This window comes from Cervus canadensis, chromosome 30 (genome assembly GCF_019320065.1).
Source record: "Cervus canadensis isolate Bull #8, Minnesota chromosome 30, ASM1932006v1, whole genome shotgun sequence".
Taxonomy (NCBI): domain Eukaryota; kingdom Metazoa; phylum Chordata; class Mammalia; order Artiodactyla; family Cervidae; genus Cervus; species Cervus canadensis.
Genome location: NC_057415.1, coordinates 16,677,519 through 16,704,973, shown reverse-complemented (window position 1 = coordinate 16,704,973; position 27,455 = coordinate 16,677,519). Strand labels below are relative to the sequence as shown.

Genomic DNA, 27,455 nt, shown 5'->3' with positions numbered 1-27,455 from the left:
CCAGAAGACCCTAGCTGCAGGCTAAAAATTAACCACCCACTCAGAGAATTTTCCATTGGTGAGGTATAAGAAGGACCCCATCAGGAAGACAGGACACTGGTTCTTCTCAAGGGCCAGTCACTCTCTTCCCTTTAATAAGTTTCCTTTTCTTGCCTGACTGTCCAGCTCACTCTCTTTTCTCCACACTCGCCTTATAAACGTACCCCCCCCCTTTTTTTTTATGCCACCTGGCTTTCAGGATCTTGATTCCCCTGCCCAAGGACTGAATCAGGCGCTTGACAGTGAAAGCACAGAATCCTAACTACTGGATCACCAGGGAATTCCCATGTGTATACATTGTAACTGGGCAAGTCTATCATTTTGGCATTTATGCTATCATTTTGCGATTTCTGTTAAAGAAATAATTACAGACATACAAAAAATGTATCAGCAATGATGTGTGCTATATATTATTTACAAAAGTGAAAACTGGAAACAAACTGAACATCAGTCACAAAGAGATTGATTAAATAAACATGATATACCCCTACAATGCAGCCAAGGAAAAGAATTCTTTAGTTCTACATAGCCTGACTAGATGGGCTTCCCTGGTGGCTTAGACTGTAAAGAATCTGTCTGCAATGCAGGAGATCAAGGTTCAACCCCTGCCTCAGGAAGATACCCTGGAGAAGGAAATGGCTACCCACTCCAGTATTCTTGCCTGGAGAATTCCGTGGACAAAGAAATCTAGTGGGCTACAGTCCATTGGGGTCGCAAAAAGTTGGACACAATTGATTGACTTTCACTTCACTTTCAACCTGACCAGCTAACTGGATTAGGAGACACCTTGTACAAAAACAAGTAGTAAATAAGTAGTGATCACGCTTTTTGAAAAACACAGTTAGCTCTAACATAAAGTCTAGAAGTCAACATCAGTTAATACTGGTTTTATATGGAAGATGGGATGGAGAGTAGAGGGAAATTCCATTATCAAGCAAGGACTTATAATTTAAAGAGAAACATTAAAATGTACTTACATTAAAAAATAAACAGGGGATCGGGTGGAGAGGGAGGTGGGAGGGGGGATCAGGATGGGGAATACATGCAAATCCATGACTGATTCATGTCAATGTATGGCAAAAACCACTACAATATTGTAAAGTAATTAGCCTCCAACTAATAAAAATAAATGAAAAAAAATAAACAAGGACAACTGAAGTGTTTAAAAGAAATCAGGCTTATTTAATAGCTCTGCTCAGCACAGAATGGAAAGGCGATAAAATATCAAGTTGCGAAGCTTATTACAACACTAATAAATGTAGTAGGGATGACCATCTACTGAACTGTCACATTTTGCTTTCCTAGTACAAGTTCAATGGTATTTACCTTAAAAGCTGCATTTAAAGAAAAAGAAGGGTATTTGATTGTTAACAAACCAACTGCATTGCTTACGAAAAATACATTTTTTGTCCTTCCCAAAGAGTCCACATGACACCGAGTAGGGTCCATTTTTGCAAAGATGGAAAAATTCAATCTGATTAACGAGATATATCCATGATCATCAGGAGTTGACCAGTGTAGAAGACTCCTTAGGCAGCTGAGGTAAACCTGAATTCCTTTCACGCTGACCTGGGGACTAGCCAGGGAAGAGGGTCAAGGGTGGGGTGTGGGAGGTAGCAGGAGCTCATCTCCGCAGGAGACATGCCTAGATCCCCGACTTTGGGGAAACCCACCCTGTCTTCCAATAAAGAGGAAAAGTTAAATTTTTACATAACCTCCTGCTCCTTCTGCCTCTGTAAGTCAGCTTGCCCCTTGCAAAGTCTGGATCACGTAGGTCATGTAGTCTCAGAAAGGGGGGACTTAACAATACTAGGAACTGGAGCTTATCGCACTCACCCTTGTCCTGCTCTTTGCAACTGCCCAGTCCCTGCAAACCTGCTTAATCATGCCTGTCCATGTAAAGATCAGGCATCTCCCTCCCCATCTTGACTGCTGTTCCCAAGCGTGCAAAACCCCTTAGTTTAAACCAGCTTATTAGTAGCTGGTGTTGCCCACTATAGTCTGTCTATAAAAACTCTGTAACCCCTTTATTCTGGGCTCAGAGATTAGAGTGTTAACTCCTTTGGGCCCGCTGGCGTAATAAACCTGAGTTGGCCAACTCTCCCCAGTGTGGTTCTTGGTTTCTGCAACACCAAGACCCAGGCGTGGGAGCACGCCCACAAATTCCTGCAGGGCAGCTGAGGACGCGCCCAGTCCAGCAGTAGCACATCCTCTCTGCCGGGAAGACGCCTCCGGATCCAGCCAAGCCAGGCGGGAGACGCCCAGACGCATGACCGCGATGGATTCCCTGAAGGAGGCATAGCGCGGCCAGAGGACGCCAAGAGGGAGTCGCGGCGGGTGGCGGCTGGGGCGCAAGGACAGAGCCCGTTAGCGCTGCTGAACTGTGTCCACTGCACTGTGCCCACTGCCCTCTCTGCTGGCCCAGAGCCCTGTCCACCCTGGCAGCAGGGAACTCTGAGGAGGCTGAGCACCAGGGGCAGGGTGTTCCAGGCACGGGAGGGGGTGAGAATTTCCTAGGAAAGCTGCTGAAGCTTTATGTCTCTGCTTACGTAGGTTGCACTAACTTCTTGATGACTGTATTCCTCTTTTCACCTTATGAATAGGACCAAACTTTAAAAATCATTGTTATAGAAAAAATGATGTTTGATGTGAATTAATATTGACCTTATTAATATTAACCAGATTGCGTATATTTAGTTAGTATATTGACTTTAAGTATATAAATATTTACTAGTAATTTATATTAATATTAACTAAGATCAAGTTAATATTAATATATATATATTAATATATTAGTTATTTAGTTAATATAGTAACATACTGCACATGTTAACAAGCACAATATATGTAATTTAGTTAAAAATGTCCCTATAATATTATTCTCACATGTACCTAATTTGGTTAAAAACAAACCAGGATGTTTACTTAAGGTGGCAGCAGAGTCATCTCTGAGAAATACGTGTTTTTTGTTTTTTTCACACTGTTGTGGGAGCTTAGTTACCTGAGCAGGGAGCCAACCCAAGGGAGCTCAGAGTCTTAACCATGGGACTGCCAGTGCTTTTCTTGATAATCATTTTCTTATTTTGGATTGTGTGCATTTTCATATATTAATCATTTTTTAAATTCCTCTTTTCCCTTTCCTGAGATAAATTCTGTTTGTCTCAAATACTTTCTTTTATAGCATTGCTGTGCTCAATGTTCAAACATCTTATTTGCCTTATTCCCAAAATGAGTCTTGACTTCTTTTGGCAACCTTGAGTTTTAATAGAAGCATTGATGGAAGAAGAACACCTATTCTTTTCTTTGTATTTAAAAAAATGTGAAAAACATAGTTATGGAATAAATGTTAGGTATTAAAGCAGGACTCCAAGCAACAGTTAGAACCAGACATTGGACAACAGACTGGTTCCAAATTGGGAAAGGAGTATGTCAAGGCTGTACATTGTCACCCTGCTTATTAAACTTATATGTAGAGTACATCATGTGAAATGCCAGGCTGGATGAATCACAAGCTGGAATCAAGATTGCTGGAAGAAAATATCAATAAACTCAGATATGTAGATGGCACCACCCTTATTGGCAGAAAGTGAAGAGGAACGAAAGAGCCTCTTGATGTAAGTGAAAAAGGAGAGTGAAAAAGCTGGCTTAAAAGTCAACACTCAAAAAACAAAGATCTTGGCATCTGGTCCCATCACTCCATGACAAATGGATGGGGAAACAATGGAAACAGTGAGAGACTTTATTTTCTTGGGCTCTAAAATCACTGCAGATGGTAACTGTAGCCATGATATTAAAAGATGCTTGCTCCTTGGAAGAAAAGCTATGACCAACCTAGAGAGCATATTAAAAAGCAGAGACATTACTTTACTGACAAAAGTCAGTATATTCAAAGCTATGGTTTTTCCAGTAGTCATGTATGGATGTGAGTTGGACTATAAAAAAGCTGAGCACAAAGGACTGATGATTTTGAACTGAGGTTTTGAAGAAGACTCTTGAGAGTCCCTTGGACTGCAAGGAGATAAAACCAGTCAATCATAAAGGAAATCAGTCCTGAGTATTCAATTGGAAGGAATGATGTTGAAGCTGAAACTCCAATACTTGGGCCACCTGATGCAGAGAACTGACTCATTTGAAAAGACCCTGATGCTGGGAAAGATTGAAGGCAGGAGGAGAAAGGGAAGACAGAGGATGAGATGGTTGGATGTATCACTGACTCAAGGGACATGAGTTTGAGCAAGCTCCTGGAGTTGGTGATGGGCAGGGAAGCCTGGAGTGCTGCAGTCCATGGGGGTCGCAAAGAGTCAGGACACAACTGAGCGCCTGAACTGAACACATATTCAAGTTTCCCAAACTGTCTCCAAATGATTTAGGAAAAAACTGCTATTTCAATCGGGAGCCAATAGAGGACCACCCGTTGCATTTGGCAGTTAAGTTAAAATTTAACCTGTTCTCTTCAAGATCCTTGAGATTCTGGACAGGTTACTTTAAAGACACTGCTCTAGTGCTTTCTGAAATGCATAAAAGCCTCCAGAGAGACCACAACTGTGGTCGCGGAGGTCTATGGGAAATGTAGTCTTGATTCCGTCTGTTTCACCGCGCGGCACTCTGGGAAGAGCATTCTGGGCTTCTTCCGCGCGTGTGCAGCCGTAGCCCCGCCTCCTCACTCGTCTTCTCTGAACTCTAGGGGAGCGGTGTCGTAACGTGGGTTCTGCTCGGAAAGTGAAGGGTGCGCACCTGGGGTGAGAGTGCGAGGGGGCGGGGGGTCAGCTGGGAGGGGGTGCCTTTGTGCCTAGGGATGAGAGCGGAAAATCTTTGAAACGCACTCCCACCAACGCTGGTGTACATGCCGGAGCGGGCCCTCAGCCTGGGGAAGGCCAGTAAGGGGTGACCCGGGCCCTCGGGATCCCAGCGTGCAGGTCGGGTTGGTCCGGTTAACAGCACGTGTTCAATCTAGGCCTGGTTGTGTGGGACCTTGGACTTGGCCCCGCCTGCAGCCTGACAGGGGAAAAAACCCATGTCGGCGACAGGAGAGAAAGTGAATTTATACCGCTGATGATGGCCATGGGTCTGCAATGAGAACCCTAGCTCTGGAGCCAGAAGGGCCTGGGTAAATGCCAGGTCTGTCACCTGTAAGCAGGGTTACAGAAGGAACCTGGATAAGAATCCAGTTTCTCATATGAAAATGACTAATGATGACTGTTTCATGGTGTTGCTTTGAAACTTAGACCTAAGTCATCCCTTGCAAAGTATTTAGACAAGTGCCAGATAATGAGCACTGAGTAAGTTACAGTGCTATTATAGTTGGAAGACACTTTATTCTTTTTCATTGAACGGCTTTATGTAAGCTCACAACCAGTTTAACAAAAATGGGAGGCTCAGGATGGTGGAACGATGTGCTCAGGTCATAAGTTAGGGGTAAGGGAATTCAGATTCAAGGGCAGGTGTGCTTTACTTACAGCCTCAGGCTTTATCTAAATATCACACCAGCCTAAAACCGCCATTGTAGCCTTCACAGCCCTTGGCAAAGTGGCCTGCCCCCAGTTTCCAGAATATAAGGAACGTGAATGTAGATGGAATCCTACCATGTGTCAGATGTGTTCTGGGAATTCTAGTGTCTTTTCATGTCACTTGGGGCAGACAGAGTTCCCTGGCCCCTTCTGCATTGTCAGGATGTCTCTCTTTTACATGTAATATAATAATGAATTCCAAGAATTAGGCGTTTGCTCCTAAAATGAATTTGTTTCTTAGATCCACATCCCACTTACCTTGAAATAAAGCGATCCTTGGAAGCAGGGAGTCTCTATAAAAGGGAGTCTTACCTGGAAGAGAGCATGCATAAGACTGTAGACCTCACTCCAGAATCTCACCGCAGAGACAGACCGGGCCTAGAAAGGAGTAGATCCTAAATTTGCAAGATCAGAAGCTGTTCTTAATCCCCCTGCTCAGAATGAGCCAGTCTTCGTGATGATGCCACCTCCAGAAGCCACCAGACTCTTGACAGTGGGGAGTTTGGGCCATTGCTGAGAAGAGCAAAGTGAGCTAAGGTGGTCCAGGGGCAGGCTACTCAGGAAGAGACATTTTGTTGGAGAGCTTGTGAGGGCAAGGGCTGGGGGTAATAACCAGCAGAGGGAGGAAATGCTGTCTCTGCTCCCCTTAAACGGCCCCCACTTATTACAGGTGCTGTGCTGCTGTCATACGTGTCCATCACATGTGACACTTGTGACATCCTGACCTCACAGCATCCCAGAATGATGATATGTGAAGGGCTTTCCAAGGTCAGCTATTTTAACTGTCTTGAAAACTTTAAAGACGAACCTGAAAGGTTCAGTAATTTGTCCAGGGAAACTCAGTTTGTGACAGAATTAGGAGGAGAAGAGTGCACTTGATGCTGTCATAGGTTTGTCACCAAAAGCATCTTATCAAAAAGGCCTTTTAACAAATACATCACAGCTAAAACAACTAAAATTTCTTGCCTTATAGCATCCCATCTAGGCTTTTTGTGGATTCTTTATACCAGTGGGTAAATAATAATATTACTAGTAAGAAAAATAGATAAATGATATATACGGAGTATTTTTCTGCTAAGTTAGTTTTCATGAAAGAATAGTGTCTTATTCTTTGGTGTATTTAATTCAACTAATCTGTTGTTTTTATTTATTTATGTTATAAGGACAAATGCAGTATTTTTAAACAGTTGAGAAAAGTTTACATTCACTTAGTAAAAAACCACAGATGTAATCCTCACGTTCATCTCAGAGTCACACAAAGAGAGGTGATGCCACCTGGACATGATCCCTCTCGTGCCTTTTCAAGGCCCAGAGGAAGATGAGGAAAATAAGGAAGATGATCCCCAATTGGGGTGCTGAGATTTGGGGGGGTGAATCTGGGAGCTACATGATAGGTTAAATCTCATGACATCCATCTTCTTTCTGTCCTCTCAGCTGAACCACAATTCTCTACTCTCCCGAAAGCAGAAAATGAACATAATTCAGGTGAGCTCTTTATTCTTTCCCCATTCTGCATTGTACTGGATTTATACGTCTAAGAAGCATCCATGTATTAATGGAAAAGGAAAAATAGATCAAGTCAATCTTGAGGGATAATATATACACTGTCTTACTATTCACTGTGATGTTTGCTGTCAGCCTTTGATAGGTAACCTTTGTCAGGGTAAGTAGGTTACTTCCAGGAACCAGTTTGTTAAGATTTTACATTAGTCATGAATGTGTATTAAATTATGTGGATTAAAGAACCTGCCTGAAATGCAGGAGACCCAGGTTTGATCCCTGGGTTGAGAAGATCCCCTGGAGAAGGGAATGGCTACCCACTCCAGTATTGTTCCCTGGAGAATTCCACGGACAGAGTATCCTGGCAGGCTATAGTCCATGGGATTGCAAAGAGTTGGACATGACTGAATAACTAACACACACATACACACACACACACATTTTGTTTATCTATTGGAGCAAAGCTATAGCTTATTTCCTTTATAAATACTGTAAACAGTATAATAGATTTTCTAGTGTACTAAATGCAGAAGGCAATGGCACCCCATTCCAGTACTCTTGCCTGGACAACCCCATGGGTGGAGGAGCCTGGTGGGCTGCAGTCCATGGGGTCACTAAGAGTCGGACATGACTGATCGACTTCACTTTCACTTTTCCCATTCATGCATTGGAGAAGGAAATGGCAACCCACTCCAGTGTTCTTGCCTGGAGAATCCCAGGGATGGGGAAGCCTGGTGGGCTGCCGTCTATGGGGTCGCACAGAGTCGGACACGACTGAAGTGACTTAGCAGCAGCAGCAGCAGCAGCGTGCTAAAATCCCTGTGTAGACCTTAATTGCTAATAAGTTTGGTAAGTTACTTCTTACATGTTTTCCTAGGACTTTTTGCTAGTACTGTATTTAGGATTTTTATTTTTGTATTACACATACCCTTTTGTTTCTGTGTCCAATTATGGTATCATGGCATGGTCATAGTCTCATGAAAGGAAATGGGACATTTTCCTGCCCCTTCAATAATGTTTTAGATGAGAAAACTGTGTTACGTGTAGGTTTTGTGAAGCTCACCTATGAATTATGGCCTTATGAAGACTTTTTGCATGAAGATTTTTAGTATTTATTGGTCATAAGTCTATGCTGGATTTGTATTTTTTTCTTTCATTATTACATTTTCATAGAAAATTGTTCATTTTTATTTAAATGTATTTTTATGAGCTTGTTTATAGTATTCTCTTAGGATTTCAAAGTATTTGTTTCTTATATCAGTAATTTCCTTTTTGATCAGCTTTAAAATTTTATTTCAGTATAATTGTTGCCATTCAGGAAAGGACAAAGTATGTTCTATTAGGCCTAATCTAAAGCTAAGAATTTCTGTGTCTGAGGGTCTTAGTATTCTGTGCTAGCAGAGGAATCTAAATATTGTGAGTAGAAGAGCATACACTTGCCTTGTTTGTGATTTTTACCTTTGGGTATGTACCTGTCAGCACCATTCGTTGACAAGAATATACTTTCTCCATTGAATTGCATTAGCACTTCTGAGGGAAATCAACTAGCATCCTATGTATGGATCTGTTTCTGGATTCTGTTTACTTCTTTTTTTATTTTCTAAATATTTTTATTGAAGTATAGTTGATTTACAGTGTTAATTTCTGTTGCATAACAAATTGAATAAGTTGAATGTATATATGTGTGTGTATATATATATTCAGTACATTCTTTTTTATATTCTGTTCCATTATAGTTTATCACAGGATATAGAATATAGTTCCCTGTGCTACATAGTAAGACCTTGTTGTTTATCCATCATATACATAGTAGTTTGCATCTGCTACTCCCAAACTCCCACTCCTTCCCTCCCCTGCCTCTGCTCCCACTTGGCAACCACAAGTCTACTTTTTATATCTTTGTGGACTCTGTTCATTTCTGATGATCTTAAATCCTTTTGCTAATACCACATTTTCTTGATGAGTGTCTCTTTACAGTAACTCTTGAAATCAAATAACATGTGTCTTCCAACTTTTTTAAAGAGTGTTTTGGAGATTCAAAGTTCTTTGCTTCTCTGTAGAAAGTTTTGAAAATCAGCTTGTTGATCTCAGGAAAACCTGCTGAGATTTTGATTTTGACTGCACTGACTCTATAGAATCTGTAATATAGCTCAATTTGAGGAGAATTGGCATCTTGTTCAAAATGAGTCTTCCAATCCATGAGCACGTTATCTCTCTCACTGGGGGTTTCAGAGGGTTTTCATTTTTTTTTTTTAAGTTGTTGTTGTTGTTGATGTGGACCACTTTTTTCAAGTCTTTATTAAATTTCTTACAGTATTGCTTCTGTTTTGTGTTTTGGGTTTTTGGTCATGAGGCATGTGGGGTCTTTGCTCCCTGATCAGAGATGGAACCCATACCCCCTGCATTGAAAGGTGAAATCTTAACCACTGAGTCTCCAGGGAAGTCCCAAGGTTTTCATTTTTATTCTTTTGAGTCAAAATCATAGTTCTGACTTACAGTTTTTACAGTTTAAAAGAAGTCTGTGTTTTGAAGATAAGACTCTAGTGGTGTAGTAGTGAAAGCAGGAACAATATAGGAAGCTATTTCTGTAAAATCCTAGCAAGGGATGATGATCGTAAGAGAGTTATTTACAAGAAGTAGTCGGATTCTGGAGGTACCTTAGGTAAGAGCCAACAGTTTAAGAGTGTGTGTTTCTTCTCCACAACTTTACAAATAGAGTATGTCATCAAACTTTTTGCATTTTTACAAATGTGATTAAAAAATGATAACTAAAATTTAGTTTTACAAGCTTTCCTCTTCTCATCAGTGAAGTGGAACACCTTTTTTGTTTGTAATTAATATATATTTCTTTTTTTATTAAACTTTTTTCTTATCCATTTTCCCATTGATGTGCTAATTTTTAATTACTATATCTAGCATGTCTTTATAGCCATTTTTTGGCAGTAAATAGTAAGTAAATAGTAAATTGCACAATTTTCCTAGTTTTTTGTATTTTTTCTCTGCCCATGCTTTTTATTTTTATTTTTGTTTTTAACTGTGGTGAATTGTTTTGGCATTTGAAAAATATTTATTGAAATATAGTTGATTTACAATGTTGTGTTAGTTTCAGGTATATAGCAAAATGATTCAGTTATACACACACACATATTTGTACACAAACACACACACATACATGTATATATATACAGTGTATATATTCTTTTTGAGATTCTTTCCCATTAAAGGTTAATACAAGATAATGAGTATAGTTTCCTGTGCTATACAGTCGGTTCTTGTTGGTTCTCTATTTTATATATAGTGATGTCCATATGTTAATCCCAAACTCCTATTTTATCCCTCCACGCTTTTTCTGTTTGGTACCCATAAGTTGTTTTCTATGTCTTTAAGTTTATTTCTCTTTTGCAGATAAGTTTTGGTATCTTTTTAGATTTTACATATAAATGATATCCTGTATTTATCCTTTTCTCTTTAGGACTTACTTCACTTAATATGATAATCTCTGGATTCATCCATGTTTTTGCAAATGGCATAATTTCCTTTTTTGTGGCTGAACTGTATTCCATTGTATGTATGTATGTATGTCTGCTTTTGTGTATATGTATATCTTCTTTATCCATTTTATTGTGGAAGAACATTTAGGTTGTTTCCATGTCTTAGCTATTATAAATCGGTTCAGTTCAGTCGCTCAGTCATGTCTGACACTTTGTGATCCCACGAACCACAGTACACCAGGCCTCCCTGTCCATCACCAACTCCCGGAGCCTACCTAAACTCATGTCCGTTGAGTCAGTGATGCCATCCAACCATCTCATCCTCTGTCGTCCCCTTCTCCTCCTGCCCTCAATGTTTCCCAGCATCAGGGTCTTTTCAAATGAGTCTGCCCTTCGCATCAGGTGGCCAAAGTATTGGAGTTTCAGCTTCAACATCAGTCCTTCCAATGAACACCCAGGGCTGATCTCCTTTAGGATGGACTGGTTGGATCTCCTCGCAAACCAAGGGACTCTCAAGAGTCTTCTCCAACACCACAGTTCAAAAGCATCAATTCCTCTGCACTCAACTTTCTTTATAGTCCAACTCTCATATCCATACATGACTACTAGAAAAACCATAGCCTTGACTAGATGGACCTCTGTTGACAAAGTAATGTCTCTGCTTTTTAATATGCTGCCTAGATTAGTCATAACTTTCCTTCCAAGGGGTAAGCGTCTTTTAATTTCATGGCTGCAGTCACCATCTGCAGTGATTTTGGAGCTGAAAAAAGTAAAGACAGCCACTGTTTCCACTGTTTCCCCATCTATTTGCCATGAATGACAGGACGGGATGCCATGATCTTAGTTTTTGGAATGTTGACTTTTAAGCCAACTTTTTCACTCTCCTTTTTCACTTTCATCAAGAGGCTCTTTAGTTCTTCTTCACTTTCTGCCATAAGGGTGGTGTCATCTGCATATCTGAGGTTATTGATATTTCTCCTGGCAATCTTATTCCAGCTTTAGCTTCCTCCAGCCCAGTATTTCTCATGATGTACTCGGCACATAAGTTAAATAATCAGGGTGACAATATACAGCCTTGACGTACTCCTTTTCCTATTTGGAACCAGTCTGTTGTTCCATGTCCAGTTCTAACTGTTGCTTCCTGACCTGCATACAGGTTTCTCAAGAGGCAGGTCAGGTGGTCTGGTATTCCCACCTCTTTCAGAATTTTCCACACTTTATTGTGATCCACACAGTCGAAAGGCTTTGGCATAGTCAATAAAGCAGAAATAGATGTTTTTCTGGATCTCTCTTGCTTTTTCAATGATCCAGCGGATGTTGGCAATTTGATCCCTGGTTCCTCTGCCTTTTCTAAAACCAGCTTGAACATCTGGAAGTTCATGATTCACATATTACTGAAGCCTGGCTTGGAGAATTTTGAACATTACTTTGCTAGTGTGTGAGATGGGTGCAATTGTGTGGTAGTTTGAGCATTCTTTGACATTGCCTTTCTTTGGGATTGGAATGAAAACTGACCTTTTCCAGTCCTGTGGCCACTGCTGAGTTTTCCAAATTTGGTGATATGTTGAGTGCAGCACTTTCACAACATCATCTTTTAGGATTTGAAAGAGCTCAACTGGAATTCTATCACCTCCACTAGCTTTGTTTGTAGTGATGCTTCCTAGGCCCACTTGACTTCACATTCCAGGATGTCTGGCTCTAGGTGAGTGATCACACCATCGCGGTTATCTGGGTCATGAAGATCTTTTTTGTACAGTTCTTCTGTCTTGCCACCTCTTCTTAATATCTTCTGCTTCTGTTAGGTCCATACCATTCCTGTCCTTTATTGAGCCCATCTTTGCATGAAATGTTCCCTTGGTATCTCTAATTTTCGTGAAGAGATGTCTAGTCTTTCCCATTCTATTGTTTTCCTCTATTTCTTTGCATTGATCACTGGGGAAGGCTTTCTTATCTCTCCTTGCTATTCTTTGGCATTCTGCATTCAAATAGGTATATCTTTCCTTTTCTCCTTTGCTTTTCTCTTCTCTTCTTTTCACAACTATTTGTAAGGCCTCCTCAGACAGCCATTTTGCTTTTTTGCATTTCTTTTTCTTGGGGATGGTCTTGATTCCTGTCTCCTGTACAATGTCATGAACCTCCGTCCATAGTTCATCAGGCACTCTGTCTATCAGATGTAGTCCCTTAAATCTATTTCTCACTTCCACTGTATAATCATAAGGGATTTGATTTAGGTCATACCTGAATGGTCTAGTGGTTTTCCCCACTTTCTTCAATTTAAGTCTAAATTTTGCAATAAGGAGTTCAGGATCTGAGCCACAGTCAGCTCCCAGTCTTGTTTTTGCTGACTGTATAGAGCTTCTCCATCTTTGGCTGCAAAGAATATAATCAATCTGATTTTGGTGTTGGCCATCTGGTGATGTCCATGTGTAGAGTTGTCTGTTGTGAAGTTGGAAGAGGGTGTTTGCTATAACCAGTGTGTTCTTTTGGCAAAACTCTATTAAACTTTGCCCTGCTTCATTCTGTATTCCAAGGCCAAATATGCCTGTTACTCCAGGTGTTTCTTGACTTCCTACTTTTGCATTCCAGTCCCCTATAATGAAAAGGACATCTTTTTTGGGTGTTAGTTCTAAAATGTCTTGTAGGTCTTCATAAAACTGTTCAACTTCATCTTCTTCAGCGTTACTGGTCGGGGCATAAACTCAGATTACTGTGATATTGAATGGTTATTATAAACAGTGCTGTGGTAAGTATTGGGGTGCATGTATTTTCAAAGTATGGTTTTCTCCAGATATATACTTAGGAGTTGGATTGCTGAATCATATGGTAACTCTATTCTTAGTTATTTTAAGGACCTTCCATAATGTTCTCCATAGTGACTGCACCAATTTACATTCCCACTAACTGTGTAGGAGGGTTTTCTTTTCTCCATACACTCTCCAGCATTTGTTACTGGTAAATGTTTTGATGATGGCCATTCTGACTGGTGTGAGGTGATACCTCATTGTACTTGTGATTTGCATTTATCTAATAATTAGTGGTACTGAGCATCTTTTCATATGCCTGTTAGCCATCTTTTGTCTTCTTTGGAGAAATATCCATTTAAGTCTTCTGCCCATTTTTTGATTGGGTTACTTGATTTCTTTTGTTACTGAGTTATATGAGCTGTTTGTATATTTTAGGGAGTAATCCTTTGTTGGTAGCATCATTTGCAGATATTTTCTCCCCATCTGTAGGTTGTCTTCCATTTTGTTTATGGTTTCCTTTGCTGTGCAGAAGCTGTTCCATTCAATTTAGGTCCCATTTGTTTAGTTTTGTTTTTATTTAAATTATTGCAGGAGATAGATCCAGAAAAATATTGCTGCGACTTATGTCAAAGAGTGTTCTGCCTGTATTTTCCTCTAGGATTTTTATATTAACCAGCCTTACATTACGACTTTAATCCATTTATTTTTCTATATAGCATTAGTTCATTATTTTACATGTAGCTGTTCAGTTTTCCCAGTACCACTGGTTGAAGAAGAGACTCTCTTTTCCCCCTTGTATAATCTTGCCTCCTTTGTTGTAGATTAATTGACCATAAGTGATTGGCTTTACTTCTGGGTTTTCTATTCTGTTTCATTAATCTGTATGTCTGTTTTTGTGTCAATACCATATTGGATTTTTTCCTATTTATTTTTTTAACATATTTTTAAATCAGAGGATAACTGTTTTAATAATCCCATCATAGATCACAGCCTTATCATGGAGAAGGGACTTGCATACCTCAGTGAAGCTATGGGTGGCCACCCAAGACGAATGGGTCATATTAACAAATTCTGACAAAATGTGTTCTACTGGGGAAGGAAATGGCAACACACACCAGTATTCTTGCCTGGAGAAGCCATGGAAAGTACGAAAGGGCAAAAAGAAAAATGAGCCTCCCAGGTCAGAAGGTGTCCTACTGGGGTATGCTACTGGGGAAGAGCAAGAGATAACTCTATACATGGGCATCACCAGATGGTCAGTACCAGTTTCAGATTGATTATGTCCTTTGCAGCAAAAGATGGAGAAGCTCTGTGAAGTCAGTTAAAATAAGACCTGGAGCTGACTGTGGCTCAGATCTTCAGCTTATTTCAAAGTTCAGGCTCAAACTGAAGGAATTAGAGAAAAACCACTAGGCCATTCAGGTATGACCTAAATCAAATCCCTTATGATGGAGGTGATGAATAGATTCAGGGGATTAGATTTGGTAGACAGACTACTTGAAGAACTGTGGACAGAGGTTCATAAAATTGTACAGTGTTACAGTGACCAAAACTATCCCAAAGAAAAAGAAATATAAGAAGACAAGGTGGTATTTGAGGAGGCTTTACAAATAGCCGAGGAAAGAGAAGCAAAAGGCAAGGGAAAAAGGGAAAGATATACCCAGTTGAATTTAGAGTTCCAGAGAATAGCAAGGAGAGATAAGAAGGTCTTCTTAAGTGAACAATGCAAAGAAATAGAGGAAAACTATAAAATGGGGAGGACTAGAGGTCTCTAAAGAAAATTGGAGATATCAAAGGAACATTTCATGCAAGAATGGGCATGATAAAGGACAGATACGGTAAGGACCTAAGAGAAGTAGAAGAGATTAAGAAAGAAGATTATTCAGAACCACACAATAAAGGTCTTTTCAGTCATGATTTTCTCAGAATATGTGCCCAGTAGTGGGATTGCTAGATATATGGTAATTTTATTCCTAGTTTTTTTAGGGAATCTCCATACTGTTCTCCATCGTGGCTGTAGCAGTTTGCATTCCCACCAGCAGTGCAAGAGGGTTACTTTTTCTCCACACCCTCTCCTGCATTTATTGTTTGGGGATTTTTCGATGATGGCCATTCTGACTGGTGTGAAGTGATACTCATTTTAGTTTTGATTTTCATTTCTCTAGTAATGAGCCATCTTGAGCATCTTTTCATGGTGTTGTTGGCCATCTGTATGTCTTCTTTGGAGAAATGTCTGCTTAGGTCTTCTGCCCATCCCGGTGTTCATTACAGCACTATTTACAATAGCTAGGACACTGAAGCAGCCTAGATGTCCATTGACAAATGAATGCGTAAAGAAATTGTGATACATGTATACAATGGGATATTAGTCAGCCGTAAAAAGGAACACATTTAAGTGAGTTCTTGTGAGGTGGATGGACCTGGAACCTGATATACAGAGTGAAATAAGTGAGAAAGTAAAAAATATACCTTAACACATATATATGAAATCTAGAAAACTGGTACTAATGAACCTATTTGCGAGGCAGGAATTGAAATGTAGACTTAGAGAACAGATTTTGGACACAGTGAGGGAAGGGGAGGAAGGGACTAATCAAAGAGAATAGCTTTGAAACATATACGTCACCATATGTAAAATAGAAAGCTAATGGGAGTTGCTATATAACACTGGGAGCTCAGTGCGGTAGTCTGTGATAACCTAAAGAGGTTGGAGGGGGTGGGGGCGTGGAGGGGAGGTTCAAGAGGGCGAGGACATTTTGTATACATATAGCTGCTTTCATGTTGTTTTATGGCAGAAGCCAACACAATATTGTAAAGCAGTTATTCTCCAAGCTAGGCTTCAGCAATACGTGAACCGGGAAAATACAGATGTACAGGCTGGATTTAGCATCACATCTTGCTGAAGCCTAGCTTGAAGGATTTTGAACATGACCTTGTTACCATATGAAATGAGTGCAGCTGTATGTTAGTTTGAGCATTCTTTGGCACTGGTCTTCTTTGGGATTGGAGTGACAACACCTTTTCCAGTCCTGTGGCCACTGCTGAGATTTCCAAATTTGCTGATATACTAGGTGCAGTACTTTAACAGCATCATTTTTTAGGATTTGAAATAGCTCAGCTGGAATTCTGTCACCTCCACTAGCTTTGTTCGTAGTAATGCTTCCAAAGGCCCACTTGACTTCATAGTCCAGGATGTCCGGCTCTAGGTTAGTGACCGCACCATTGTGGTTATCCAAGCCATTAAGAACTCCAGGCTGGATGAATCCCATGCTGAAATCAACATTGCCAGGAGAAATATCAACAACCTCAGATATGCAGATGATCCCACTCTAATGGCAGAATGTGAAGAGGAACTAAAGACACTCATGATGAGGGTGAAAGTGGAGGGTGAAAAAGCTGGCTTGAAACTCAACATTCAAAAAACTAAGATCACAGCATCCAGTCCCATCACTTCATGGCAAATGGAAGGGGAAACAGGGGAAGCAGTGACAGATTTTCTTTTCGTGGGCTCCAAAATCAGTGCAGATGGTGACTGCAGCCATGAAATTAAAAGACGCTTGCTCCTTGGAAAGAAACCTATGACAAACCTAGACAGAGTATTAAAAAACAGAAACATCAATTTGCTGAAAAAGGCCTTTATACTCAAAGCTATGGTTTTTCCACCAGTCATGTACGAATGTGAGAGTTGGGCTGTATAAGAAGGCTGAGCACTGAAGAATTGATTTTAGGATTGTGGTGCTGGAGAAGACTCTTCAGAGTCCCTTGGAGTGCAAGGAGATCAAATTAGTCAGTGTTAAAGGAAATCAACTCAGAATATTCATTGGAAGTACTGTTGCTGAAGCTCCAATAATTTGGCCACCCGATGTGAAGAGCCAACTCGTTGGAAGAGACGCTGATGCTCGGAACGACTGAAGGGAAAAGGAGAAGGAGGCATCAGAGGATGAGATGGTTGGAGATGAGACAGCATCCCCGCCTCAATGGACGTGAATTTGAGTAAACTCTGGGAGATGGTGGAGGACAGAGGAGTCTGACGTTCTACAGTCCATGAGGTTGCAAAGAGTTGGACACAACTCAGCAACTGAACAGCACAACAGCAACTTGGTTTACAATGTAGTGTTGATTTCTGCTGTACAACAACATGAATCAGCTATAATTATATACATATGTGTGTGTATATATGTCCTCTTCCTCTCGAGCCTCCCTCCTCACTCCCATCTCACACCTCTAGTTTGTCACAGGGTGCCAGGCTGGGCTCCCTGTGTTAAATAGAAGTTTCACATTAGCTACATATTTTACACCTCATAGTGTACAGATGTCAGTATTACTTCCTCATTTTGACCTTCTCTCTCCTTCCCCCACTGTGTCCACAAGTCTCTTCTCTACTTCTGTGTAGTAGAACTGTACTATTTTTCTAGAAACCATATAGATTCATTCTTTGTTTTTATGTTTCAGATGTATTTCATTCTGTATAACAGGCTCTAGGTTCATTCACCTCACTACAACTGTATAAAATTTGTTCCTCTTTATGCTGACTAATGTTCCATTGTATATATATCACATCATCTTTCTTGATTCATCTGGTGATGGATATCTAGGTTGCTTCCATGTCCTGTTGGTGTCGTTGTTCAGTCACTAAGTTGTGTCTGACTGTTTGTGAGCCCATGGACTGCAGCATGCCAGCCTCCTCTGTGCTTTACTATCTCCTGGAGTTTTGCTCAAACTCATGTCCATTGAGTCAGTGATGTCATCCAACAATCTCATCCTCTTTTGCCCCCCCCTCCACCTTTCTGCAGTCTTTCCCGGCATCACCGTCTTTTCCAATGTGTTGGCTCTTTGCGTCAGGTGGCCAAATTATTGGAACCTCAGCTTCAGCATCAGTCCTTCCAGTAAATATTCAGGGTTGATTTCCTTTAGGGTTGACTGGTTTGATCTCCTTACTGTCAAAGGGACTCTTAAGAGTCTTCTCCAGCACCACAGTTTGAAAGCATCAGTTCTTTGATGCTCAGTGTTCTTTATGGTCCAACTCTCACATCCAAACCTGACTACTGGAAAAAACCATAGCTTTGGCTATATAGACATTTGTTGGCAAATTGATGTCTCTGCTTTTTAATACACTAAGTTTGTCATAGCTTTTTTTCCAAGAAGTAAGCATCTTTTAATTTCATGGCTGCTGTCAACCGTCTGCAGTGATATTGGAGTCCAAGAAAATAAAGTCCATCACTATTTCCATTTTTCCCCCCATCTATTTGCCATAAAGTGATGGGACCAGATGCCATGATCTTAGTTTTTTTAATGTTAAGTTTAAGCCAGTTTTTTCAATGTCCTATTTCACTTTCATCAAGTGGCTCTTTAGTACATCTTTGCTTTCTGTCATTAGAGTGGTATCACCTTCATATCTGAGGTTGTTGATATTTCTCCCAGCCATCTTGATTCCAGCTTGTGATTCATCCAGCCTGGCATTTTACATGATGTACTCTGCGTAAAACTTAAATAAGCAGGGTGACAGTATGCAGCCTTGACATACTCCTTTCCCAGTTTTGAATCAGTCCATTGTTCCATGGCCAGTTCTACCTGTTGCTTCTTGACCTGCATACAGGTTTCTCAGGAGACAGATAAGGTGGTCTGGTATTCCCATCTCTCTTTAAGAAATTTCCACAGTTTGTTGTGATCCACACAGTCAAAGGCTGTAGCATAGTCAATGAAGCAGAAGTAGATGTTTTCCTGGAATTCTCTTGCTTTTCCTCTGATCCAGTGGATGTTGACAATTTGATCTCTGGTTCCTCTGCCTTTTCTAAATCTAGCTTGTACATCTGGGAGTTCTCAGTTCACATATTGTTGAAGCCTAGCTTGAAGGATGTTGAGCATGACCTTGGTAGCATGTGAGATGAGTGCAATTGTTTGACTCATTCAAGTAGTTTGAACATTCTTTGGCATAGCTCTTCTTTGGGATTGGAATGAATACTGACCTTTTCTAGTCCTGTGGCCACTGCTGACTTTTCCAAATTTGATGGCATATTGAGTGTGGCACTTTAACTGCATCATCTTTTAGGATTTTAAATATCTCAGCTGGAATAATATCATCGCCACTAGTTTTTTTTGTAGTAATGCTTCCTAAGGTCCACTTGACTTCAACTCTAAACCTAGTCTGGCTTTAGGTTTGTGACGACACCTTCATGGTTATCTGGATCATTAAGACCTTTTTTGTATAGTTCTTCTTTGTTCTTGATATCTCTTCTTAATCTCTTCTGCTTCTGTTCGATACTTTTTTCTGTCCCTTATTGTGCCCATCTTTGCATGAAATGTTCCCTTGGTATCTCTAATTTTGTTGAAGAGATCTCTAGTCTTTCCCATTTTATTGTTTCCCTCTCTTTCTTTGCATTGTTCACTTAAGAAGGCTTTCTTATCTCTCCTTGCTATTTTTTGAAACTTTGCATTCACTTGGGTCTATCTTTCCCTTTCTCCTTTACTTTTTGCTTTTCTTCTTTTCTCAGCTATTTGTAAGGCCTCCTCAGACAGCCATTTGCCTTCTTGCATTTCTTTTCTTTGGGATGGTTTTGGTCACCACTTCCTATGCAGTGTTATGAACCTCCATCCGTAGTTTGTCAGGCACTTTGTCCATCAGATCTAATCCCTTGAATCTATTTGTCACTTCCACTGTATAATCAAGGGATTTCATTTAGTTCATACCTGAATGGCCTAGTGGTTTCACTACTCCCCTAAATTTAAGTCTGAATTTTGCAATAATGAGCTCATGATCTGAGGCATAGTCAACTTCCAGTCTTGTTTTTCTTGACTGTGTAGAGCTCCATCTTTGTCTGCAAGAAATATAATTAATCTGATTTAGGTATTGACCATCCATTGATGTCCATATGTAGAGCCGTCTCTTGTGTTGTTGGAAGAGGGTGTTTGCTTTTATCAGTGTGTTATCTTGGCAAAACTCTTGTTAGTCTTTGCCCTGCTTCATTCTGTACTCCAAGGCCAAACTTGACTGTTACTCCAGGTGTTTCTTGACTTCCTACTTCTGCATTCCAATCCCCTATGATGAAAAGGACATCTTTTTTTGGTGTTAGTTCTGAAATATCTTGTAGGTCTTCATATAGAACTGTTTGGCTTCAACTTCTTTGGCATTATTTTCTGGGGCATAGACTTGTATTACTGTGATGTTGAATGGTTTGCCTTGGAATTGAACCTAGATCATTCTGTCATCTTTGGGATTGCACCCAAGTACTGCATTTCAGACTCTTGTTGACTATGAGTGCTACTCCATTCCTTCTAAGGGATTATTGTCCACAATAGTAGATTTAATTGTCATCTGAATTAAATTCGCCCATTCCCTTCCTAAAATGTTGATGTTCACTCTTGCCATCTCCTGTTTGACCACATCCACTTTACCTTGATTCATGGACCTAACATTCAGGTTCCTATGCAATACTGTTCTTGATAGCATTGCACTTTACTTTCACCACCAGATACATCCACAACTGAGCATTGTTTCCACTTTGGCTCAGCCTCTTCATTCTTTCTGGAGCTATTTCTTCACTCTTCTCTAGGAGTATATTGGACATCTACCAACCTGGGGGGCTTATCTTCCAGTTTCATGTCTTTTTGCCATTTCATAGTGTTCATGGTGTTCTCAAACCAAGAAAAATGAAGTAGTTTGACATTCCTTTCTCCAGTGGACCTCATTTTGTCAGAACCCTCTACCATGACCCATCTGTCTTGGGTGGCCCTGAATGGCACAGCTCATAGTTTCATTGAGTTACATTGAATTACAAGGCTGTAATTGATGTTATCATTTTGGTTAGCTTTCTGTGATTGTGGTTTTCATTCTGGAGGCCATGGGATTGCAGTTCCTGCTTCTTGTGTCTACCCTCTGACGGATGAGGATAAGAGGCCTGTGCAAGCTTCCTGATGGGAGGGAATGGCTGTGAGGATAACTGGGTCTTGCTCTGGTGGGCAGGACCCTGCTCAGTAAATCTTTAATCCAATTTTCTGTTCATGGGTGGGATTGAGTGCCCTCCCTGTAGTTTGGCCTGAGATGGACCCATCCTGGAGTCTGCATTCTCTATGTAGTGCTAATGTTGACCTCCTCCAAGAGGACTTATGCCGACACACCGCACCTAGCAGGACTGCTGCTGCCAGTGCCCTTGACCCTGCGGCAGGCCACTGTCAACCTCCACCTCTGCAGGAGACTCCCGCACACTCACAGGCAAGTCTGGCTCAGTCTCTTGTTGGGTCACTGCTCCTTTCCCCTGAGTCCTGATGCCTTCCAAGAGTCTCTGTTTCCCTAGTCCTCTGGAAATTGTTCTGTAGTCAAATTGCACTGACCTTCAAATCTGGGGATTCCTGGTCCCTTTGTCAGATCCCCAGATTGGGAAGTCTGATGAGGGGCCTAGAACCTTCGAATCACATTGAGAACTTTTTTGTTATAGTTGTTCTCCAGTTTGTGCATCACCCACCTGGTGGCTCTATGGTAGGGCTCCAGGCTCTATGCTAGGGCTAATGTCAACAAATTGCACCTCCCAAGACTGCTGCTGCTAGTGCTCCTGTCCCCACAGCAGGCCGCTGCTGACCCACACCTCTTCAGGAGACCCTGAGACACTCACAGGCAGGTCTGGCTCAGTCTCTTGTGGAGGTCATTGCTCCTTTCCCCTGGGTCCTGGTGTGCACAAGATTTTATTTATGCCCTCCATGAGTCTCTGGCAGGTATAGGGTTTGGTTTTAACATGATCGTGCCCCTCCTGCCATCTCGTTGCGACTTCTCCTTTGTCCTTGGACGTGGGTTATCTTTTTTTTGGTGGGTTCCAACATCCTTCTGTTGGTGGTTGTTCAGCTGCTAGTTGTGATTTTGATGTTCTCACTGGAGGAGAAGGGTGCACATCCTTGTACTCGGCCATGCCCTGGCTATTGTAAATACTGTTGTATGAACATTGGGGTGTGTGTCTTTTTGAATTGTCATGTTTTCATGCTATATGCTCAGTAATGGGGTTGCTAAGTCATATAGTGAATTTATTCCTAGTTGGTTAAGGAATCTTCATGATGTTCTCCGCAGTGGCTGTACCAATTTACATTCTCATCAGTAGTACAGGAGGGTTCCCTTTCTCCACATCCTCTCCACTGTTTATTGTTGGTAGATTTTTTGATGACAATTCTAATTGGTGTGAGGTGATACCTCATTGTAGTTTTGATTTGCATTTCTCTGGTAATGAGTGACTTTAAGCATCTTTTCACGTGTTTATTGTCCATCTGTATGTCTTCTTTGGAGAAATGTCTGTTTAGGTCTTCTCACTTTTTTTTATTGGGCTTTGTTTTTCTTATATTGAGCTGTTTATGTATTTTGTAGATTAATTGTCAGTTACTTTGTTTGTAATTATTGTCTCCCATTCTGAGGGTTGTCTTTGCATCTTTACAGTTTCCTTTGCTGTGCAAAAACTTTTAAGTTTAATAAAGTTCTATTTGTTTATTTTTGTTTTTATTTCCCTTCCTCTAGGAGGGGGTCAAAGAGGATCTTGTTGTGATTTATGTTAAGGAGTGTACTGTCTGTGTTTTCCTCTAAGAGCTATATATTTTCTGGCCTCACCTTTAAGTCTTTAATTCAACTTGAGTTCATTGTTAGGAAGTGTTCTAATTTCATTCGCTTACATGTAGCTGTCCAGTTTTTCCAGCTAACAGGCTATCTTTTCTCCATTGTATATTCCTGCCTCCTTTTAAAAAAATAAGGTACTCATGGGTACACGGGTTTATTTCTGGGATTTCTGTCTATTCTGTTTAGCTGTATTTTTGTTTTTTGTGCCAGTACCATATTGTCTTTGTAATAGCTTTGTAATATAGTCTTTGTATATATATAGACTTAGTATAATATAGTCTTTGTCTTTGTAGCTTTGTAATATAGTTTGAAGTCGGTAAGATTGATTTATCTATCTCCATTTTTCTTTCTCACAATTGCTTTGCCTATTTGGGGTCTTTTGGGTTTACAAACAATGTGTAAAATTTTTTGTTCTAGTTCTGGGAAAATTCCATTGGTAATTGGATAGGAATTGCATTGAATATGTAGATGACTTTGGGTAGTATTCTTAAATTTTCACAATATTGATTCTCCTAACCTAAGAACGTGGTATATTTCTCCATCTGTTTGATCTCTTTCATCAATATCTTATAGTTTTTTGCATACATGTCTTTTATCTCTTTAGGTAGGTTTATTCCTAGATATTTTATTCTTGTTGTTTCAGGGATGAAGGGGATTGTTTACTTTCTGATTTCCGTTTTTGATTTTTTATTGTTAGTATAGGATACAGGGGATTTCTCTGTATCGTTTTGGTCCTACAACATTACTGAATGCATTGATTAGCTCTAGCAATTTTCTGGTGGCATCTTTAGGGTATTCTATGTTTAGTATCATGTCATCTGCAGATAGTGAAAGCTTTGCTTCTTGTTTTTCAGTCTGGATTCCTTTTATTTCTTTTTCCTTTCTGATTGCCATGGCTAGGACTTCCAAATCTATATTGAATAATAGCGATGAGAGAGTCAATTCCTAGGCAGGTTGATAAGAAGTCTGGGGTCCCTGAGGAGGAGAAAGGGGTCTTGGGCTCTCAAAGCAGAGATAGGGGTCTGGAATTCTCAAGGAGGAGGAAAGGACATCTTTTTTTTCCTCTACATTCCTTAGTCTGATGATTACATAACAAACAACTCAGTTTAAACTCTGTACTAAGGGCTGATGTTGAAGCTGAAACGCCAGTACTTTGACCACCTGATGTGAAGAGCTGACTCATTTGAAAAGGCCCTGATGCTGGGAAAGATTGAGGGCAGGAGGAGAAGGGGATGACAGAGGATGAGATGGTTGGATGGCATCACCGACTCAATGGACATGAGTTTGAGCAAACTCCAGGAGTTGGTGATGGATAGAGAGGCCTGGCGTGCTGTGGTTCATGGGACAGGACTGAGTAACTGAACTGAACTGAACTGAAGGATTGTATAACAATAATGTATCCCGCTTGAGGACAGTTTCTCCTTCCTGAAAACCTTCTGGCTAATCCTGTTATCTTAAAATGTAAATTGTGGGAGTGGGTCTAGTAAGATCTTTACAACCTTGAGACATTCTTTTGATGTGTTGTAATAACTAATTATATGCAGATGACACCACCCTTATGGCAGAAAGTGAAGATGAACTAAAAAGCTTCCTGATGAAAATGAAAGAGGAGAGTGAAAAAGTTGGTTTAAAGCTCAACATTCAGAAAACTAAGATCATGGCATCCGGTCTCATTACTTCATGGGAAATAGATGGGGGTACAGTGGAAACAGTGTCAGACTTTATTTTTTTGGGCTCCAAAATCACTGCAGATGGTGACTGCAGCCATGAAATTAAAAGACACTTGCTCCTTGGAAGGAAAGTTATGACCAACCTACATAGCATATTAAAAAGCAAAGACATTACTTTGCCAACAAAGATCCATCTAGTCCAGGCTATGGTTTTTCTAGTGGTCATGTATGGATGTGAGAGTTGGACTGTGAAGAAAGCTGAGCGCCGAAAAATTGATGCTTTTGAACTACAGTGTTGGAGAAGACCCTTGAGAGTCCCTTGGACTGCAAGGAGATCCAACCAGTCCATCCTAAAGGAGATCAGTCTTGGGTGTTCATTGGAAGGACTGATGCTGAAGCTGAAACTCCAATACTTTGGCCACCTCATGCGAAGAACTGACTCATTGGAAAAGACCCTGATGCTGGGAGGGACTGGGGGCAGGAGGAGAAGGGGATGACAGAGGATGAAATGGCTGGATGGCATCACTGACTTGATGGACATGAGTTTGAGTAAACTCCGGGAGTTGGTGATGGACAGGGAGGCCTGGCGTGCTGCAATTCATGGGGTCGCAAAGAGTCGGACACGACTGAGAGACTGAACTGAACTGACTGAATAACTAATTTAAAAAGTATGTAACTCGCTTGCTAACACTAGCAAGGGGAGCATTCTGCATCCCCCTTCTGATGTCTATGTCAGAAGCTTTCTCTGTCCCTTTTCCTACTTTAATAAAACTGCTACACAAAAACTCTTTTGAGTGATCAAGCCTGGTCCTTGGTCTCAAAGCTAAATCTTCTTCAGAGATCACAAATCTGACATCATTCACTGTAAGCTATCAGTGGCAGGAGTGGGCGCCCATGTCATGTTCCTGATCTTAGAGGAAATGCTTTTAATTTTTCCCCATTGAGAATGTTTTTTGGTGTGGGTTTGTTGTATGTGGCCTTCTTTATATTCAGGTAGGTTCTTTCTATTCCAGTTTTCTGGAGAATCTTTATCATAAATGGGTGTTGAATTTTGTCAAAAGCTTTCTCTGCATCTATTGAGATGATCATATGGTTTTATTTCTCAATTTGTTAATATGGTGTATCACATTTATTGACTTATGTGTATTCAAGAATCCTTGCAGCCCTGGGATAAACCCCAGTTGATCATGGTGTAGGATCCTTTTAATGTGTTGTTGGATTCTGTTTGCTGTAATTTTTTTGAGGATTTTTGCATCTATATTCATCAGTGATATTGGCCTGTGATTTTCTTTTTTTGTGGTATCTTTGTCTCGTTTTGGTATCAGGGTGATAGTGGCCTCATAGAATAAGTTTAGGAGTATTCTTCCTTCTGCAACTTTTTGGAAAAGTTTGAGTAGGATAGGTGTTAACTATTCTCTAAATGTTTGATAGAATTTGCCTGTGAAGCCATGTGGCACTGGGCTTTTGTTTGTTGAAAGATTTTTGATCATGGTTTTGACTTCAGTGCTTGTGATTGGTCTGTTCATATTTTCTGTTTCTTCCTGATTCAGTCTTGGAAGGTTATGCTTTTGTAAGAATGTGTCCGTTTGTTCCAGGTTGTCCATTTTTTTTGGCATATAGTTGCTCATAGTAGTAGTCTCTTATGATCCTTTGTATTTCTGCATTGTCTGTTGTAGCTTCTTCTTTTTCATTTCTAATTGCATTGATTTGAGTCTTCTCTGTGCTTCTTTGATGGGTCTGGCTAATTGTCAATTTGGTTTATTGTCTCAAAGAACCAGCTTTTAGTTTTATTGAACTTTGCTCTTCTTTCTTATTTTTTCATTTATTTCTGCTCTGATCTCTATGATTTCTTTCCTTCTACTAACTTCATCAGATTTTTTGTTCTTTTTCTAGTTTCTTTATATTCTAAGGTTAGATTGTTTATTTGATGTTTCTTGTTTCTTGAGGTTGACTTGTATTTCTGTAAACTTTCATCTTAACACTTCTTTTATTGCATCCCATAAGTTTTGAGTTGTCTTTTTTTGGGGTAGTACCATACTGTTTTGATGACTATAGCTTTGTAGTATGATCTCTAGTCAGGTAGCCTGATCCCCTCTCCCCATCCCCCTAGTTCTATTTTCTTATTCAAAATTACTTTGTCTATTCAGGGTCTTTTGAAGATATTTGATCTTTATATTGTCGAATTTAGCATTTTTTTTATTTTATGCTTTGTTGATTTTTAGTCATTGTTGGGCCTTACCCACTATAATGATATAAAAGAATTGTTCTGTGTAGTCTTTTAGAATGTGGTTTATTTTTTTACATTTAAATCTTGAATATATTTTAATTTTCCCTGTTCTGTGGTGCGATATATAGACCTCTCTTTTCCAGATGGCCATCTGTTTATCCAAATGACATTTGTATCCAGCCTTTTCTCACTCATTAAATGATGTTATCTGTATTCAAATAGGAAAGTGATTCTGTTTATCGTTCCTCCTGCTATCCACTTTCTCTAGTTCAAGCTTAGACATCTGTCTGGGCTCTCACTAGGGCACTGCTCCTTTTGCCCACTTCTACATTTACATTAGACTGTGGGCAATAGTGTTGTAATTTTTTTTATCTAGTATTACCTTACCCTCTATCTTCCAGAATTTTTTCAAAATTCAGGCCTTGTGCTGCGATGTTTTTCTGCATTCCTCTTTTGTCATATTTTTATTACTTTAAAAGCTTTGTATTGTACCTGAATGTGTTTTTGGAGACAGGAGATATAAGTATATGTGTTTAGTCTATTCCCTTAAGACTAGAGAAACAATTTTTGGTTGTAATTCTCTCTACTTTTAGTTTTCAGTACTCTTTAATATTTTTGTTTTCTCTTTTCACCACTGAGAATTTATTTCTCAGCCTTCCTGGCTTATCTTTATACCTTACTTTTAAATTTT

The 27,455-nt window shown here is 40.1% G+C and overlaps 1 protein-coding gene across 5 annotated transcripts in view; it reads left to right on the top strand.

Moving 5' to 3' along the window:
• Positions 1 to 4,683: 4,683 nt before the first annotated feature.
• The window catches only part of ZNF782 (zinc finger protein 782), a 72,816-nt gene continuing 50,044 nt past the window's right edge, over positions 4,684 to 27,455 (top strand). Inside the window, exons 1-3 of one of the 5 annotated variants that reach the window (XM_043453189.1) lie at positions 4,697 to 4,778; positions 6,217 to 6,314; positions 6,981 to 7,031. In XM_043453189.1, coding sequence (XP_043309124.1) covers positions 6,288 to 6,314; positions 6,981 to 7,031 — 78 coding nt within the window. In that variant the 5' untranslated portion in view covers positions 4,697 to 4,778; positions 6,217 to 6,287. Of the gene's footprint in view, positions 4,779 to 4,810; positions 4,913 to 6,216; positions 6,315 to 6,980; positions 7,032 to 27,455 lie in introns of those variants that run through there. The other 4 variants (XM_043453190.1, XM_043453192.1, XM_043453191.1 and 1 more) reach the window with 4 other exon arrangements.